Raw genomic sequence first — 19,982 nt, forward strand, 5'->3', positions numbered from 1 at the left:
GGAAGGAAGGAAAGAAGGAAGGAAGGAAGGAAGGATAGAAGGAAGGAAGGAAGGAAGGAAGGAAGGAAAGAAGGAAGGAAAGAAGGAAGGAAGGAAGGAAGGATAGAAGGAAGGAAGGAAGGAAGGAAGGAAAGAAGGAAGGAAGGAAGGAAGGAAGGAAAGAAGGAAGGAAGGAAGGAAGGAAGGAAGGAAGGATAGAAGGAAGGAAGGAAGGAAGGAAGGAAGGAAAAAAGGAAAGAAGGAAGGAAGGAAGGAAAGAAGGAAGGAAGGAAGGAAGGATAGAAGGAAGGAAGGAAGGAAGGAAGGAAGGAAGGAAGGAAAGAAGGAAGGAAGGAAGGAAGGATAGAAGGAAGGAAGGAAGGAAGGAAGGAAAGAAGGAAGGAAAGAAGGAAGGAAGGAAGGAAGGATAGAAGGAAGGAAGGAAGGAAGGAAGGAAGGAAAGAAGGAAGGAAGGAAGGAAGGAAAGAAGGAAGGAAGGAAGGAAGGAAGGATAGAAGGAAGGAAGGAAGGAAGGAAGGAAGGAAAAAAGGAAAGAAGGAAGGAAGGAAGGAAGGAAAGAAGGAAGGAAGGAAGGAAGGATAGAAGGAAGGAAGGAAGGAAGGAAGGAAGGAAAGAAGGAAGGAAGGAAGGAAGGAAGGATAGAAGGAAGGAAGGAAGGAAGGAAGGAAGGAAGGAAAAGAAAAAAATGAAAATAAGATTACAAGGTTTGAAACCAGGGTCCGAAGAAAAAAAAATGGTGGTGAGGTGGGAATTTGTAAATTCAGGACAACGGGTAGAATAGTAATGATTGGCTTTGACAGGAGAAATCAGGTACAGGGTGTTCTGCAGGTATTTACAAAGGTATAGACAAGAGGAGGTAGAAGGATTTAGGCTGGAAAGAAAATGTATTCTTGTAATAGGATGATAAACATGGGCCTGGGGACTTTTCAGTTCTGAGAAATCCTGCTTTATCTAGAATGGTTTTTCAGGCTCGGAGTCCCTTCCTGGACTGTGCTAGAGCTCCCACCCTCCTCAGGCCACTGTCCCTACTGCTCAAGGTCATCGTCCTGCAGCTCAAACCTGAGCTGGGTCACTCGCCTCCACCCTGCACACCGCCCCCCCCCCCCAACAGTACACACAGCTCCCCAGGGGCTCCGTTACTCTTCAACAGACCCTTGTTTCTCTTAAGTCTAAAATTCAGAACAAGGCCGCCTGGCCTTCATGGTGCAGCTCCTTCCATCTGGGACCACACTCCCTCCCTTGCCTCAGGCTGCCCTTCTCTCCTTCTTTCCCCAGTTACCTCCTTCTCTTCCTTCTGGAATTCTAGGCTTTCTCAATTTGTCTACACCCCCTATTAATGACTCTCATGTATCCTGGGCTTCTGCTTGATGTGTGGTTCATTTGGATGTGTTTGTTTGCTTTTCCCACCAGGCTATGGATTCCTGGGACCAGGAAGGAGGGATTTCCAGCCCTGCCATGCAATGGCACAGAGTTAACTATTATGTGTTCCAAGAATGAAAAGAGTAATAAGCCTTGCCTATTACACAGGTAAGAATTAGCAACCTTTCTGAGCTATTTTCTCTTCAAGGCTATGATCCATTGAGATCAGACTTTATTCCCTGAGATATAAATATACTTAAAAGGACAGTGCCTGTAGGTGGATAGAGTTCCAGGCTGTGCAGATCAAGTCCTTATTTCCTCAAGAGATGTGATAATGGAGACTTTCCAGTTAGGTAGAACAGTGATAGAGTAGACGGCAGTTGTCACATGTGACACTTGAGTATTTACTGTTCATAACACCTTGCTTCAATGCATGTGCTTTCAAAAGGATCTTGTGTTTTAGACCCAGCATTCCTCTAACACTCAGGCTAGAGAAGAAAAACCACCCTACTCCAGCTCCTAATGAAGAACACCACGCATCAATATATTGTTGAGTTGTACTCGTCAAAAAAATGTTCACAAAAGTCCTGTTCCTGAGAAAACACCCCAAATAATTGCATTGGAAAGGCCTGAGTTTTGTCACTTCCTTTCTTAGGAGCTTGTAATGATGCAGATTTCAAAAGCAGGAGAATCTTACCGTGCCGAACACCCACAATGCTGATGATGTTGCCTGATTATAAGACAAATCACCTTGAGGAACTTCCTTTGACGATTAATGCAGACCACCAAAGGTGATTTATGGCAGGCAAGGAACTTGTGGGATGTAAGGGCTTTACAAATAGCTTCAATGATCAGGTAAGCCAGGGCCCATTTATAGGTGCCATCTTTAACAAAAGAGATACGAGGGAAGTGAACAGTGTCCGTAATTACCATGCTGGTGACAAAATAAAGCAAAATACAGCAAAAGAGATGGACTGTAGGAAGGCCTATTATTAAACACAATACCTTTCTGAATGCCCAGGAACCTAGGTTCTATATGAAAGCCCTAACATCTAAGGCATACCAAAGGAACAATGTGTATGTGTGAAGGAAATTGGAAGGTCATTGGAAATGACACGATCAGTGAGGACACACGTCAAAGCTTTTCATCTGATAGGACTAGTTAGGCTCACGTCTAACTCCGCTTTATATCTCTAGCTCTAAAAGGTATGCTTTGAGATTATTTTCATCTTAATCTTCATAGCACAGCATTTCGGTTTTAGATTTTATGCTTCACAGTTATGCTTGTGAAGTAGCATGGGCCACACTCTTCATCACCTTTGGAATTAAAACAGAAGGACTTCTTCCTCATTTTAATAAAGTGAGAATAGATTTCTTCATTGGAAAATAAACCAGGACAATGGAAAGAGAACAGCCACTACCAGGCCGAAATCCTCCTCCTCCAAAAAAGAAAAAAAAAGTTTTTTAAAATGTTTGTTTTTGAAAGAGAGAGACAGAGTGAGAGTGTGAGCAGGGAAGGGGCAGAGAGAGACAGAGAGACAGAGAGACAGAGAGAGAATCCGAAGCAGGCTCCAAACTCTGAGCTGTCAGCACAGAGCCGGACATGGGGCTCAAATCCACGAGCAGTGAGATCATGACCTGAGCCGAAGTCAGACCCTTAACTGTCTGAGTCACCCAGTGGCTCCCCCGCAAAGTTTTTTTAGGATCATCTACTGAAGATCGTTCTGATGGCCAGAGGTGTGCTAAACACTTTGCATTTCATTCTTACCAACTCTGAGATATGCCTGTTTGAAGAGGAAAGTGAGGCTTAAGAAGGGGTTAAGGAACTTGTTCAAGATCACCGTTAGGAAGTGAGAAGCACATGGCTTAGCAGGTCTTGCCTTTTACCGGGGTTTCGAGATATACTGTGCTGTTCAAGCTTCAGGTGCATTCGAATTAGCTGGGGGTCTTGTTAAAGGCACAGCCCGACTCAGGAGGTCTAGGGTGAGCCTGAGATTCTGCATTTTTAATACACAGTCCAGTGATGATGAGGCAGGTGGTCCACGGACCACACTTTGAGTAGCAAGGCACTGGACTACTGCTGCAAAGGCATAATTCCTTCCCTTTCAAAAGAACGACATGCATTGGGTCATTGCACTGAGTTGGAGCCAGACACCCTCATTTGATTACTTGACCGTGATACACTTGAGACAACGCAGAGACAAGAAAGATTTCAATCCAGAAGCAATAGTGGTTATGGAATGCATACATTTCCATGTATTTTTACAGTAAAAATGCATTAAAAAATCTTTCACAAAAGAAACTTAAAAAATACAAGTAGGGTGTTGAGTTCTCCCCCACCCCCCCAACCAACATTCTTTCAGGCATCAACTGTGTAACGGGTGGGTGGGGGATTCTTCAATGGTTTGATTTAATCATACAAAATACTCATCCATCATCTCTCATCAAGACATTTACATGAAGTGGGGGATTAGGGAAAGTAGGCTCACAAGAATCCGTCTCCAATCTAAGGTTACAGTAGTTCAGAGAAAACTAGATCTTTCTGCTTAATGCATAGTCCCTGTACAGTACAGTATTCCCAAAGCAAATCTGATGTGTGGCAGTCAGAGGAAACTGTCACATCAAGTCTTCACGGACTGGTGAAGACTAAGCCCAGGTGGGTAGCACACAGATTTTAAAATGTCAAATATCACCTCTGATGACAAGAAAGACATTAAGTTGTTAATTTCACGACGTACTCCCCCAAATCCACCTTGATTTCATTTATTTAAAACTCTGGACCACAAGCGAGAGCATCGATCATTTAACATCACAGATTTTGCTAGAAACGGCGAGAAAATTCCTGGCAGTGGAGCCTTAGGAATAAAATCCCCATGTGGGCTCCTAGGAACCTGATGAAAAAGAATGCCATTATTCAGTCGTGTTCTCCCTCGGCCTCCCTACCACAGCTCAATGCTTGCTTCGCGTGGAAAACTGATAATAAAGATCGCGGTCACAGACCCTTTTCCTCCTTTGCAGCTACAGAATGTACACGGTCTCTGTTCCAGGAAAGGAACTAGTTTTGTACATGTCCACACAGCTATAGGGACTCATTCTATGTTATGTATAAACCCATAAGTCAAATAAAGCTATGAACAATGTGATATTTATATATGCATAGTGTTTTATAAAAAGATTGGCCCACATACTGCTTTTCATCAATACAGAAAGAGCATTAAGTCCATAGCACACGGCAAGAAATGAGTGAAGAACAGAACAGAGAATGCAAACAGAGCTTAATAATTCACAAGCAGGCTCCCCATGGAGGAAATGATGGTATCCAAACCGACTAAAGCTTTAGAGAATTACTTATATTGTCTCCCATTTTAAAACAGCTTTACATACCTGATTTAGATTACATTAAAATATATCCCAATGAATCAATTTGTTCCATATTCAGAAATATAAACACGTATCACATTCCTCACAGCTAAATTTTTTGTCATAAATTCTCTTTTATACAAGAAAAAAAGGCAACAGTTGTTTTTTTTTTTTTTTTAAACAGGCTCTATTAATTACAATTTTTAACTCTGTACACACAAGGACTGACTGGTTTTCTCCATTTTTTTTTTCCTTTTTCATTGTTTCCTTAAACAGTACCATGAGAACAACAGTGATTGACTTGCAAAGTTGTGTGTCTGTATGGGAAATGCGAAACAGTACTACAGAAATACACAATGCATCCTAAGCAGCGGTTTGCTGTAGTGGTCCAACAGGTACAAGCAAACGTTTTGGCTCAGCTAGGCAGTAATCCATTTCAACCACATCCTGGGGCTATGAGCCGACCCAACCGCACCTCCTGCGGGATTGCAAAAGAATGGGTCATTCTAAAAAGAAAAAAATTGTTATGCTTTGTTCTGCTGTCCAAAGACTCAAAGGACAGGGTCATGAGGGCAGAAGTTTGCCAACTCGATCTAGAGCCACTGGGACTGTGTCTTGCTTTCCCTTTCAGTCATCCTGGAGACTTTTATTAGGGTTTCAAAGGGAAATGGGCATTTCTAAGAAGAAGCACCCCGAACCCTCACTTTAAATATCAACAGAGAGGTAACTTCCACCAGCGCTCATTCCCTTGCCCCCAGTTGGGCTTACGCTACACAGGGGGGAACACACTTTCTGTATGGAGGATTCTCATGGTTCCCTCCCACTGGGCACATGGCTCCCCATTCGATCCACTATTTGGCCTCAAATCAGACAAGACAACACAGGTGTTCACTGTCGGTTCCTTCCGGTAGTTGAGCAAAGCTGTGGTGGTGCTGCCTTAATGAGATCTTATCGGATATTGGTGATACTAATGAACCTGATCATCTATCCGTGCTTGGGCTATGTCTGGGCAACGGCGGCCAACCTTCTCCTCTCTGTGCCTTTCTATGGCCAGGGAGAGTACAAACTGTTTTCTGAACCAACTATGACTCGAGAAGGCAACATTTCTTTGTGCTGTGTAGTTTAGCTATAAATATCCTTCATTTGCAGTAGTAGTCTCTTCATACAGTTTAGTTTTAGGATCATTGACAATCCTAATCTGTCCCAAAGAGTCCTCAGCTTCTACAAATATAACTTTTGCCTTTTTGCTCTTTTTTTCAAGAAAAACTCCTAAACTACAGGATAGCACTACATCACTACCTAACAATCTACATCAAATTAATTAAACTTAATCAATTATTTCCCTTAGAGAAAATGATCAACAGTCCTATTTAACCAGGAGAGAAAAAGACTGCCCCCCATAAGGGAACGATTCTTGACAATTCTACAGGTCACGTAGAAACAAAATTTATATCCCTTCGGGGCAGCATTTGGCAAATAATTTCCAAAAAAAGTATGCATTTAAAAATACTTTCTTTAATATTATACATCAGGCACAACACTTTTCATATATATATATTTTTTTTCTTTTTTCTTATAAGATTTCAAACGCATAAAATGTTTGTTGCTATTATAGGATCATCGGGGGTCAGACGCTTCCTCAAGGTAAGAAACTAAATTATTTCACGTTTGTGACCTTCCTCTTAGAACCTTTGACACGGTAAAGGTTGGAATGTGCCTCGGAGTCTCAGATACTGAGGTCGGTGCTACATTCTTTGTAAGGTCGCCTTCTCTGCTCGGGGTTGTGTCTGGAGCTTCTGCCCGCGTCCTGTTTCAGACTGGGCTCTTCCCTCTCTCGGTGGCCGACCCTGTCCTCCCTGCCCCTCTTCTCCAGGGAGCGCTCGCGCCTGCGCTCGGTGGACTTGGCCCTGCGCTCCGGCGAGCTCCCTCTCCTCCGCTCCGGGGACCGCGTGTGATCCAAGAGTCTTTCGAGGGAGCGCCTCCGACGGCTGGGCGAGCCGTCCCTCCTGCGGGTGGGCGAGCGCTCGCGCCTCCGCTCCGGAGACACGTCTCGTCTCTTCTCGTGCTTCTCCCTCCTCTCCAGAGTGGTGTCCGCGCTGCGGGTGCCTTCTCTGCGCTTCTCCGGGGACCTCCTCTTGGGGCCATTGGGCACCGGCCGCTCCGGGGGTGCCTCTCTGCGTCCCTCCGCTGCCCGGTCCTTGGGTCGGCAAGCCCCGCTGTCGGGTTTTCTAGAAGTTCCGTTCCATGTGTGATGCTCAGTGGGGTGTCTGATATACTCTCTGCTGCCTTTTGGGTCTCTCACGTGTGCCCGCTTTTCCCCATGCGGTGATGATTTGTGAAGATCGGGTGGGTAACTGGACTCCAATGACGGATGTGGTCGGCGGTCGGGGGGCGCGGCCCTCACTTCCGGAACACCTTGTGCCCCGGCGGCGGCGGGGCCGAGGCGGTCGCTGCTGGGGTCTGCCGGGAAAATACAGGACAGCCACAGTTTGGTACGGCAGGGCCTTCAGCCCCTGTCCCCACTCCCACGCCTGAGCTCTCATTAGTCACAACAAATAGCTAGCTGTTAAAGCAGGCAGGGCCAAAGCCAACTGACTCTCGGTGAAGAATGACTGCAACCACGAGGGTTACGCACTTAGTTCTTGTGGCTTTCGGCCTCTGGCTACTGTTGGCTGTTCTCAGGGCAGAGATCGTTAAGGAGCTCACAGCCGTCAGTGGGGACTCCAGTCTTGCAAGGCACAACCCAAACAGGGTAATCCAAAAGTACCAGAACATCCCACCCTAACTATCTCTTGCTCTGCCTTCCCCACCCACTAACCCTTGCCCCCTGCCCACCCTTCTTGCCCCCCTCCCAGCCCCCACAATAGAAAACATTCTTTTCTATAAAGAATACTTATTTTATCTTGCTTAAAGATACTCTAGGTTATTGACCTGGAAGGGCATGAGGGAATTTTGGGGAGTCTATATTTTGATCAGGGTCATTAAATGGGTGTATAGAGAGGTTAAAAAAGAAAAAAAAGCCTGTGCGGTACGCTCAAGCTCTATGCGTTGTACTGCATGCAAAGTATACTATTTTAAAACACTTCTCTTAAAAAAGAAAAAATCCAGGGTGTCGGGCAAAGGGGATTATAGAGGCAACGCAGCCGGATGTTGATGACTGGGACAGGTGACGGGTAATGTGAGGGTCCATTAAACATTCTACCTTTGTGAATTGTATTCAATACTTTTCTCTAATTTTGGGTTATGTTTAAGAAATTATTTTTAAAATGTGGGGTTTCCTGACAAATGAAAGGGAGTGGAATAGAGGTTGACATTAGAGGGGGTGCAGATGAAATCTTTTAGAGGTACTTTCCTTAGTATTAGACTACACAAGGCAGCCATAATTACATCCGGGGGGCTGTGGAGTCACTGGACTGCTCCTTACAACATCAAGGCATCTATAGTTTAAAGCACAACAGCCCATGGGGGCTCCTATTTATTATTAAACAATTTGAAATGACACAGCAGATGTTTTAGGTTGCATCCGGAAATTATGAAAGCTCTTTTCAAAGCAGGGATGCTCTGTTGCAACTAACACGGTAACACACATCGTAGGATTCCAGGCAAGACCCTGGAAACACCAGAAACAACGTGCTGCCGTGTTGAGGGCAAGCCAGGGTGATGCAGGGATTGCGGGACCTCTTTTTAAGGATTTCGTGAGGCAACAAGGTCGACACGAAACAGTCTGTTTCATGAAAGATGTCCCAAAACCTAGGGTGGGTTTTGGTAGTAACAGGAATATAGCCTACAGCAGGGTTTGTAAATTTTCTGTAAAGGCTTTGCCGGCTGCATAGTTTGCCGTAACTACTTAAGTGCAACTCCGGTGTAAAAGCAGCGGTAGCCAACACATAAAAGAAATGGGCGTGGCTAGGAGCCCATAAAACTTTACTTAGAAAAACAGGCTCTGGACAGGATTTGGACTCTGGGCCGTAGTTTCCCAGGAGCTAACTGAGTGAGTAGAAAATGTCGTCCCTCTGTCTAACAAAGCCTTGCTGACCTAGGGGAGGGCCCTGTGATACGAGGCTTGTTCTTTCTGTTAGAATTAACACAAACAGGAGCTTATGGAAACATTTTAAGATTTGGGTATGGGTAGGTGCTCTATGCTCACTCTCATAAATCTAACCTTGGGCTTTCTTACACCTACTTTTAAGGTAAGGGAGAGCAAGACTTCAATAGGGGTCAGCGGTGTACTTACAATTCAAAGAACGCAGGGTGCTCAGAATGAATTGCCAAACATATCAAAATAGAGCTAAGCAGAAGCAATGAGGAAATTAGGCCACAGCACAGAAACACCTAGTATTGATTGAGCTACAAACCGTAGTTTGATTATGGCCCATAAGGTAGAAGCAAGCCTCCCCGAGCTTTTCATTTCTCATACATGCAGCGATATTAGGAGGTATCATCGCTGTAGAAGGGAGGGCCCAGCACCAAGAACAGTCAGACAGAAAGAGAAAGAGAGAAAGAGAAAAAGTTGAACATTTAGATTCCCTATAACACAGAGGAAAGAAAAAAAATCTGCATTTGTTAACATGGGGCAAAGAGAGTTTATTTGTCCAGTCAGACAGTCTAAGGCAACACTCAAATAAGGCTGCAGAGACCGCAATCAAACAGTGACATTTTTCAGACAGCCATATAAGGTGACTCAAGAACCCAGACAATGGATGCATCCTTTTTTCTTTTTCTTTTTTTTTTTTTTTCAAACAACTGGAACAATGACAAGCTGGCATAGAGGAGTGCATTAACAATAAACAACAGAAGACCAGAGGTCCCTCCCTCCCCCCACCCGAAGACCGCGGCAGTTAAATTAAGTACAAAAAACTCATTACAAAAATAGCCTCACAGAGAAGCAGGTTCCAATCAAGTCAGAAAAATATTGGAACTTAACATATTATAACCCATTTGTGACTCTAATCAATAGAATTAGAGAGATTTAGTCCAAATGACGCATGAGACATTACAGCAGCACAACTCTGGCATGTTCAACCCTTCTTGGAAAAATGAGTATTTAAAGGATCTTTATTTTTAGCCCAAAGAACATTTGTTAGTGTTGGATTTTCATCCTCAGTGCAACAGACATAGGTTTTGAGAAGGTACACAGGTTATTGACGATGATTCTCAAATGAAATATCACATCCAACAGAAGCATAGGGAAGACAGAAAGGGAGACAATGTTACACAGTTTCAGTGGCATCGATACACCTATGGTCAGAGGTTTAGCACAGTGCACAGCTGTGACGTCTTCATGTTGTCAAAATACCTCCCCTGTGGTTGGCCTTGTCTAAAGGGGCCTCATCGGATTTCCTCCCTCCTCCCACCTTGGGCCCCTTGTAGTCTACACCTGTATGAGTGTCCAACACCTGGGAAGACTGTCCTTCAAAGGAGTTCTCCTTTTCTTTGAGCTGCCTCTGAATTAAGGATCTGATCAAGTCCAAAATGCAACTGGGAATTGTGCAGAATGACTTTCAGAAAAGAGGGTGATAACAGATCAATCCCTAATAAAGGGGACCAACGTATATGGGGACCATTCAATCACAGTTTCTATAGAAACTTTTGTAGACCTTTGGTTGGGAAGAGAAGCCCTACATCTAGGGCATAGATTTTTTTTTTTTTTTTATTTTAAACAAGACTCTCAAATAAATAGGACATAATTATTATAAAATACAGCATTTTGCCATCAGAACACTAAGCTAGGTAAAGATCATTGCTGTTTACTCAAATCATGTCTACACATATGACAAAGGAACTCTATGTATAACCTGGCTTTCCCCATAGGAAAGGTATAGTAACATGTTTCCCTCATGATGAGCACTGGGAATCTATTTCATCCTTTTTCATCTAAAAACATATGGCTAATATATCAACAGTTTCGTTTGTTTTAGAGTAGTGGGCTCAGGTGGTCTGATTGGGGGTAGGGACCAGCAAGGGGGGGGGGGGGATGCGGAAGTGTCGTATACAGAGCATAAAGGAGGTGAGCAAGGCCCCCAAATCATCTCAAAATTTCACACCTCTTCAGTAAAAACATCAAGAAACCAAAAAATAAAACAAACAAACAAAAAAAAGAGAGAGACAGAGAGAGAGAGAATTGTGCCTCAACATATCACTCAGGAAACCTGCTTTCCTGCTTCTGAAAAGGAGTATAGTCATTTTTGTGCTAACAATTGGATCTGAGAAACAGTTTGGCACAGTTCAAACAAACATTCCTTCACTCTTGGTGGGACTAGACAGAATGTTCTCTCTGATTATCAGAAAGGGGCTATAAAGATCTTGTCTTAGGCCACGTCCCAGTCCACGTAAGCAAGCAAGAGGATGAAATGTGTAGAGATTTCAGAACAAGCGAGGCAAATAATCACATGGTGCGAAAGGCTGGTAAGACACTGGTGAACAGGGGGAAACAAAAAGACTTTCCTGCTGTAGTTCTGGAGACAAATTCATGGAGTCATGCCAGGGAAGGAAGGGATGTTTTCATAGTTTGACCCACCATATTCTGGTACGGAGCCGTCTCCCCGCTTCAGAAACAGACGCACCCTGCGGCCACCATTCTTAATCAGTTCTATAGCCCGAGAATGCTTCATGTTTTTGGTGGTCTCGCCATTGATCTCTAAGATTTCGTCACCGATCTGCCAAAGAGAGGACAAAATGAGAAGATCGCAAAGGGCTTCACCGGCCGCTGAGGTGCTCTAGGATGTAAAGTTCTTCCATTTACTGATTTACTAAGTATTTATGGAGTCTAGTCCAGAAAATCTTCTGTTGCATAGTCCAGCAGTGAAAGAAACAAAAGCCTTTGCCCTCATGGAGATGAAATTCTAATGGGAGAAAGACAATTAACAAGAAAATTAGAGAAAAATGTGTAGGTTAGAAAGTGCAAGTGTTAAGAGAAAAAAATAAAACAGTACGGAAAATGTTAATTAACATTTTTTTTTAACTTTTATTTTTGAGAGAGAGAGAGAGAGAGAGTGCGAGCAAGGGAGGGAGGGCAGAGAGAGAGAGAGGGAGACAAAGAATCTGAAGCAGGCTCCAGGCTCCAGGCTCCAAGCTGTCTGCACAGAGCCCGACACGGGGCTCGAACTCACAGTCTGTGAGATCATGACCTGAGCCAAAGTTGGATGCCCAACCAAGTGAGCCACACAGGCACCCCTCCTTCCCTTTGAATGTGGGCTGGAATTAGTCACTTGCTCCTAACAAAAAGAATATGGCAAATGTGATGTGATATCCGTTCAAAGATAAGGTTACAAAATACTTTTGGCTTCTGTCTTATGTGCCCCCCTTTTTTTTGTCCTCTCACTTGTTCACTCTGACGCATGTGCTGAGCTACCCTACAGAGTCTGTGATAAGGACATGAAGGAGAGGTAGGGCCAACAGCCCAAGGGACACTGAATCCTGCCAGCTGAGCTGTGAGTGAGCTTAGAAGTAACTGCTGCCCGCAGAGAACTTTCTGATGAGAACACAACCATGCCTATACAATGATGCTGCATTTACGATGTGTCAGCTACTATTCTAGGCACCGGAGATAAAGGAGAGAACAAGACAGGCAAGATCCCTGCTCTCAAGGAGCTTATCTTCCAGAAGGCAGAAGAGGAAAAGCACTGGCTTTGGAGATTAAGGTCTTGAATTTGAGTCCTATCACTTGTTAGCTACCAGATCTTGTTCAAATCCTTTAACTTCCTGGAACTCAATTTCTCATCTGTAGAAGGGGATGTTAACAACACATTCCTACCAAGCTGTGAGGACGAAGCTGGCCACTACTGTAAATGTGTCTTGAGAACTATACAGCATTACACAAAATGCCATGGTAAGATTTCACTCCATCAGAAACTTTTTTGACGTAGGCTAACACATGGAAAAGCATAACCAATGTGTGTGAAACTTAAAAGGAAAATAGAGTTTATAGATTTCTTTGTATATGTACAAATTGTACATGTATATGCATTAAAAAAGAATACACAAGAAACTGGTAATATAGTCTGACTTTGGAAACTGTATTTTTACTATGCACTATTTTTCACTAATTTTTTATACCCATATGCATGGTCTACTTTCTCAATTAAAAAAAAAAAAAAACGCTCAAAGGGGCACCTCAGTGGCTCAGTCGGTTAAGCGTCTGATTCTTGATTTCAGCTCAGGTCATGATATCACAGTTGGGGGGTTTGAGCCCCGTGTTGGGCTCCACGATGACAGAGCAGAGCCTGCTTGAGATTCTCATTCTGTCTCTCAAGAATAAATAAATATTTAAAAAATGTTCATTAAAATTCAATCTGTAGAAATTTAACAAGCAAGAGACTATGCCTCATATACAAATATCAAGTTCCCTACCTTTGGTCACTTTTTTCCCTCTTTCTGCTCTGGACCAGCTTCGTGCACTTTTTTCCTTTCCTGACCTGACCGTCTTGATTCCTCTTCATTTGTAGCAAACTGCTCCCTATGCATACGCTTCAATCTACGTGACCTATCCATTTTTTTTAAGCCATCTAATCCCCGCCCCCCCAGAAAAGTGACACATGCATACATAGTAACAGATACCAGATTCCTAAAAAGAAGAGAGTGATCTTTTGGCATGTGTAGATTTAAAATTTGCAACTCTGACTACTGCAGAGAGACTGAATGTTCCCGCTTGGAGATGTGGGGCCTTTCCTGAGGCAGAGTCGACCTGCTCCTGAGGCTAAAGTAAGACCCGGTGACTAGCAGGACACTGAATGGAGCTCACCACCCAGAACCTACAAGACTAGAGGGACTTCCTGCTCTCTATGCATCCTGGTAAATCCTAGGATTTGCTGTGAAATGACGCGCTTACCATATGAGATTAAGTAGAAGAACTATGGACACAGGACTGATTTTTACTTCAGTAAGTTTGCATGTAATTCCAATTCTTCATTCATCCCTGAACAATCAGAAGGGCTCACCTAACTTTAGCAGTTACCATCAACTATGCTTTAGGGAGAAATACACCCTAGGCGGGAGTCATGCATTTTAGAGTGTTCTGAAAGCAGTATGAAATGTAGTTCTCAGGAACAAGAAGGTTCTAGCCACATCATGTCAAAAAGCCACTGGAGAGGACTTATTTTTCCAGACTCCTCTTCCTACTTACCCTCATCTTTCCACACCTTTCTGCTGGACCATCCTCTGCTAAGCGCAGAACATAGAGGTCCATGTTATATTCTCGGCCCCCTCGAAGACTAAAGCCAAATCCCTTGGCTCCTCTCTCTAGTTCCACAGTGTAAAAATCTTGCTCCTATTTAAAAAATGAAATGCAGTCATTCAGGGGAGAACGCATACCCACACATATTTCTTCTTCACATTGCTTCCCAAATATGCTCCGAAATGGTGATCTGACACAAAGGCACCGTCTCTATCCCTCTTTTGGTGATTCTCAGCTGTTTATTAACATTCATTCATCTGACATATTTGCAGATGCAGAATCTGAAGACATGTCATGAGTGTGCCTGCCGACCGCACACCAACAGACGTGTGTTAAAATTTAATCAGTGAGGCCACACATCGTTATTTGTGGCGGGAAAACTCATTACGTGGTGCCATTCTGCACAGGCCTCCCTGCCACGTGCCTGGAAAACAGCAGCGGTGTCTATGACCAGGATGCCAAGAGCGACCGCCTCCCATCTGAGGAGTGGTTCCCACCCAGGATGAGGAGGAGCTCGAGTGAGTTAGTGAATCCATAAATGGATTACTCCCAAGTTTCCTTCACCTGCATATTAGCGCATTCTCTCCTACCACCCTGCCAGACAGGTAGCTAGCTCTCCGGGTCTCACCTGAAATTCCCACGTCTGGGAAACACCTTAACAAAAAAAGACATCTCTTGGCATAAATACAGGCATGAATACCCCGAGTAGCGATTAGCACTTTTGCTCTTTCTCTGATGGCCAGTCCTTGAGATAAGTGCGGTTCTTTCTTTCTTTCTTTATTTTTCCCACCTAGAAGAGGATATCTAGGAATGTTTTGCAAAGGTAGTAACAGAAAATGTCATTTCCTAGCCAGCTAAATGTGAGCTCATATTTGGTACATCCTCTCACAAAAGGTTATTTATTTTAATTGGGGGTACCTTATAAAAGATAGCTCGTAAAAAATAGCTTCAGAAAGTTGGAAGGAAATGTACTAAGCAAACAGAAAAAAAGAAGAATGGCCCTCACCTGTGTTGCCTGGGGTGCTTTGAACTCAAACTGAGATTCCGGCTTTGGTTTGGTGGTATTCCTGCCAAAGCGAGAGAGAGAAGCGTAAAAGCAAAGCAAACCATGAAACTGAAGGGAAGAAAACAAAGTCAAGGATGAGTATCATCAGATCAGGAGTTAGTTGTTTCCCCTTAAAACTAACAAAAGCAACCAAAGTTATGTCTGACCTGGTCTCCTGGGCCCCTTGCTGAGAAGGGGCGTGTGTGGTGGTGATGGTGGCAATCTTCTCTGCGTTGGTCAACAAAGTGGCATTTGAGGACTCTGCAGGGAGAGGGAGAGAGAGCGCAGCAGAATGAGGGCCCCAGAGGAGAGATCATCAAAGCAGGAGGTATGCAGAAGTCCCACATCTGAGTGACACGCCTGGTTTCCCTATCACTGTTTGAAACCGTCCTGACTGGAATTTCTAAGCAAGAGTTCACAGAACCATTCTAAGATATTCTACGATGTGAGAGCCACGTATGTCCCCATTACCCTCCTCCCAACCGACATCCCCGCAAATGAACGGAGAAGTGTGCCCCCGAAATGCTTCCCTAAAATTGTAACCGAGGGAAGTGTCTCTCCCTCCCTGACACTTAAAAATGGCAGCCCCTTCAAAACACGGCACCACACTGGCATTACTGCCCCAGGATTGGACGGACTAATAACAAACGTCTCTATTACTGTTTCCCGCAATTTATCAGCAATATTGAGCAGAGTCCGCTTGATTTCCTCATGTGAATATTACAATCAGAAGTGTGCTAACATCTTGATAACTACACACACACACACACATCTACCTTCCTCCCCAGTGCTTTTAATGAAGCACAACTGAAAATGTAGACTTCTACACAGATCTCGTCTAGAATCACTGATGAAAAATTAATTTTAAAACCTGCATTACTTAGAGGCAGAGTTTGTAAATAGAAGTTGTATAAATCATGAAGCCACCCTAATGGAATGAATATAATTATATTCTTAGGTAAATTGACTTTCTTCTCCGCTAACCACATTCATAAGCAACTTCATTAATCTCTAGAAGTCTGGAGATCCAGAATTTGAAAACACTCAAGAGCATGCCCTACAGACTGCACACCAACATGCATGTATTAAAATTTAATCACTTATATAGTAATGGTTATATATTTTTTTACTAATTATTTCTCCATTACGATCAAAGCAGATAGCAAGCAGTTATGAGCAAGCTGCACTTTAGTACTTAATTTTAGGTTGACTATTTGGAACTTGGCATCAATCTTCTCATCAAGAAAATACTACATGTGGTGGTTAGGTTCTAAGATTAGGCTATGAATGCCTATTTAATTCATAGCGGGCAATATAGCCTACAAGTTTCTAGGAGTCCTACAGCTCATAGTAGGCATCTTAATGCTTTCAGAATACATATACCTGCCCATAATGTGTAACAAAGTTTCTATGGGAAAATGTGTTAAGTATTCCCACCTGGGACACCTGGACGATATCTCTCCACTGCAGTCCACTGCAGTGACAATACCTCCCAGAAATCCCAATGACATGTGGTCTGTCCTCCATTTTAATTTCCTAAGGATATTACGCACTTGGGTCTGGCTTCCTATTATTTTATTTCATTGCACACAGTTGTTAAAGTCACGGGCTTGAGATCCAGTCCCCCTTTCCCCACTCATTAGCCATATGTCTTATTTTACTCCTCTGAAAGAAGGGGATGATGACATAATTCCCTTCCCTTTGATAAAAATATTTGAAAAGCTTAGTATAGTACCTGACATATAGTAAGCACTCAATACATTAACTGGACTTATGGCCCTAGCTACCACTCCTAGTTTTTATTTTATGACCGTGGGAACTTAAGTTAAACTCTAAAACGAGGAAGTTGAATTATGATTTTAAGTTTGTATTTCAGCCACAGAGCCTGTGGTTCTCACAGTTGAGGCACAAGATTACTAAGAAAATATAACAGATCAAGTAAATTGTAATGTAATCCAATTCATGTTTTAGGCCAAGTTTCCCATAGTCTGTTTTCACCACTGTTTCTACAGATTCTGAGGGAAAGGAACCTGGGGTCAATTAAGGGTCAGAAATAGTGGCTGAAACAGAGGGAAAAAGTTTTGTGTGTCTGTGCTTTGATTTTCCTCTGAGCAGCCTCAGGTTCTTTACTATGCCAATACGCCTGGCAACCCCGAGCTGGGGAGGTGGTGTTTCTCAGGCTTAATGGGAGGCAGCTTAGCAGAATGGTTAGGAGGTCAGATTCCAGACTCTGACTATCTGGCCGTGTGTACCCCCAGCTCGGCAATTTACTGGCTGGTACTCACGCCAAGTCACTTCAACTTCCTTTGCCTCAGTTTTCTCTTCTGTACACGCATTATATCAGAAGTATCTCAGAAAATCCGTGCAAAGATTAAGGAGAAGACAGTGTTTGGGATAGGGCCTGGCACATGAAAACCATACAAAAGATGATCACCAGATTTTTTATCGGGAACATGGATTTCTGGGATCACAATATTAAAAGCATATTATTGGTACATTTTTATGACTGCAGTTAACGAGCACAACCAAGGTGATTAATCTATGTGATATGCCATCAAGTACACGCACTGTCAGAACAATGGACTAAGAGACTGCACTGCCTGTCAATACGATTCCCCAGAAGTTTCATCAACCCATGTATTGGTCCTTTAAAAAAATTCATATTGCTCACTGTAATTAATTTTATGGAGACTCTCTGGGAAATCACAAGATTGTTCGGGCCATGGGGAAATCATAATCAGGATACCAAAAAGAACGTTTCGTTGTAATTAAAGTGATTGTAATTACTGAATTGTGCAGGAGTTTCCCTTTTGAGTCCTTGTGTGTTTGTGGTACCCAGGGTTTTTCTAGGCAGGTGGGATCCCATTCTGAAACAGTGTTCTCTCTCTCTCTTTTTTTCCTGCTGCCTTCATGATTTGGATTGAAGATTAACTTTAAGCATTAAAAAAATTAACATTTATATGCAAATGCTTTTTTGAGCTAGCTGAATTTCCTCCAACTGCTGTCTTTCTTAAATCTATGAACCGCCACCATTTCTTCATCATTTATGATGCGCCAAAGACTGTGCTAAGTCCATTTCCACTTGTACTACTCCATTTAATTCTTACAACTCAATGAAATAGGTTCAGTTATTACCCCACTTTACAGATGGAGACACTGAGGCTTAGGCAAGGTAGGTAACACGTCCAAAGTCCTCTGGAGAGTCTCACTTTCACGTGTAACAGAATTATGTGTTGGTGTCAGGGAAATCATATTTAATTGGCAAGTGCCTTCATTTTATTGCATAAGCACCACCAACTGTCACAAAACTATACAAAATACAAAATGCCCTGCTTTGATTCTACATTTTATGGGCCATCTTCTGAGCACTAAAATAATTTTTAACATGCTCTGGATTTACAGGATGCATTTTGAGTATCAAGAGTTATACTCGGGGGACGTCTGGGTGGCTCAGTCGGTCAAGCGTCCGTCTTCAGCCCAGGTCATGACCTCACTGTTTGTGAGTTCAAACCCCACATTGGGTCCTCTTCTGTCAGCAAAGAGCTCACTTAGGATCCTCTTATCTCCCTCTTTCTCTGCTCCTTCGCCGTTCACATTCTGACCCTCTCTCAAAAATAAAAACTAAAAAAAATAGTTATACTCGTTTTATTAAACTTTTAACTCTTCACCTAGAATTAAACCAAGACTTTGCGTTGAAATTCTCTCTAGCTTTTTAAATTACAGAGTTGAGGCCCATTATCCCAAATCTATAGCTCCATCCCAAAGCAATACGTGCGCCATATAATGAGGGCCTGATAAAAGAGCATGTGCCAGCACAGTATTATGAAGGGGTGTCAATGTATTTGACTTCTAAAACTCAAAGACAGATGGACAGATTGGCTATTTTTATGACAAATTCCGGCAAGTATCCTACATCCTTTATCAAGCAGTGTCTACACCTACTTCAGCTCTCCCGGAGGAATGAAAATGGGTATTACTACACTTTCCATAGCAATCATGTCTCAAGCAAAGCATATCCTAGCTCTCAAGGCACTGTCACGGTGTTGTGCTCAATCAGGGCACTAACTTCTGACAGGATCTTCTATCTTGGGTTTCAGTATATCTCTATGGCGAGTGATTACAATTCCAGCCTAGTCCCCATGTTAATACCTTTAGCCTCCGTTACAGAATCCACATTACAAAGTCAAACAGATCAACAAAGGATAGAATCGTTCCCTTAAAATATTTCATAAATATTTTAATGCACAAAAACAGATGTAATAAATACCGAAAGGAAGGATTTGAAAATTTGAATCCCATAAATATTTGAAGTTCGGGGAGACCTAAAAAATGTGTATGGTCGAAACCTGTTCCTTTTGCCCTATTGTCTTGCTAGCTATCATATCCACAGAGCCCTCTATTAAGATATTTATACTATTCCATGCCTTTGCCAAGGAAATAGAAATGTCTGGGCTGCCACACTTTACTTCCAATATCAACAAATACTTTGAATCAGAGGGATCTGAAGTACAAACCTAAGACCTTAATATAAGTAATATATTTTTAAGCTTCTAAATATTCATTACCTTGAACTTGATTCAAACTGATGGCTCTGCGTTAGTCTGACTCAGCCAGGGTCTGCCCCGATTAAAGTCTCATTCCCCCCAGATTTCACAGAGTATTTCTATAGAAGGCAAGTGGTAGGAAGCATGTGTGGTTTGACTTGTCAAATTTAAGTTCAGATTCAGTATGTTCAGCTATTCTCTGGGCCTTTCTGCGCTGTCCTTACATATTTACTATCGCTTCCCGTATTTCATAGGAGAAGAAATTCTGCCCCCACTGCACCTCCCACGCTGGTCCCAAAGATAGTAAAAGCAGAGATGGTGAGGACCCCCCAATCTAGGCCTGTCCAAGATCTGTGAAGGCAGGCCTTCTAGGAACATGATAAACTAAATAAAGGAGAGTCATGTTTCTGAGCTTTTGTTGAAGGGAGCCGGTGGGGGAAGGGAGAGGACAGAGAAACATGAGAAGCAGAGTGAGGGAAAGTACAGACTGACATAAGTGAGT

General features: G+C 43.0%; 1 protein-coding gene across 16 annotated transcripts in view; it reads right to left on the reverse strand.

Annotated features, from left to right (window-relative positions):
• Positions 1–3,588: 3,588 nt before the first annotated feature.
• MAGI1 (membrane associated guanylate kinase, WW and PDZ domain containing 1) overlaps positions 3,589–19,982 on the reverse strand; it is a 632,114-nt gene continuing 615,720 nt past the window's right edge. For 12 of the 16 annotated variants that reach the window (XM_081794968.1, XM_060633706.3, XM_081794967.1 and 9 more), the window contains 5 exons: positions 15,104–15,197; positions 14,898–14,958; positions 13,841–13,984; positions 11,237–11,375; positions 3,589–7,179 (listed from right to left, as the gene is read on the reverse strand). In XM_081794968.1, the coding sequence (XP_081651094.1) occupies positions 6,446–7,179; positions 11,237–11,375; positions 13,841–13,984; positions 14,898–14,958; positions 15,104–15,197 (1,172 nt within the window). In that variant the 3' untranslated portion in view covers positions 3,589–6,445. Of the gene's footprint in view, positions 7,180–9,074; positions 9,164–11,236; positions 11,376–13,840; positions 13,985–14,897; positions 14,959–15,103; positions 15,198–19,982 lie in introns of all 16 variants that reach the window. The other 4 variants (XM_060633717.3, XM_060633714.3, XM_060633715.3 and 1 more) reach the window with 1 other exon arrangement.

This window comes from Panthera onca, chromosome A2 (assembly GCF_046562875.1).
Source record: "Panthera onca isolate mPanOnc1 chromosome A2, mPanOnc1 haplotype 2, whole genome shotgun sequence".
NCBI lineage: Eukaryota > Metazoa > Chordata > Mammalia > Carnivora > Felidae > Panthera > Panthera onca.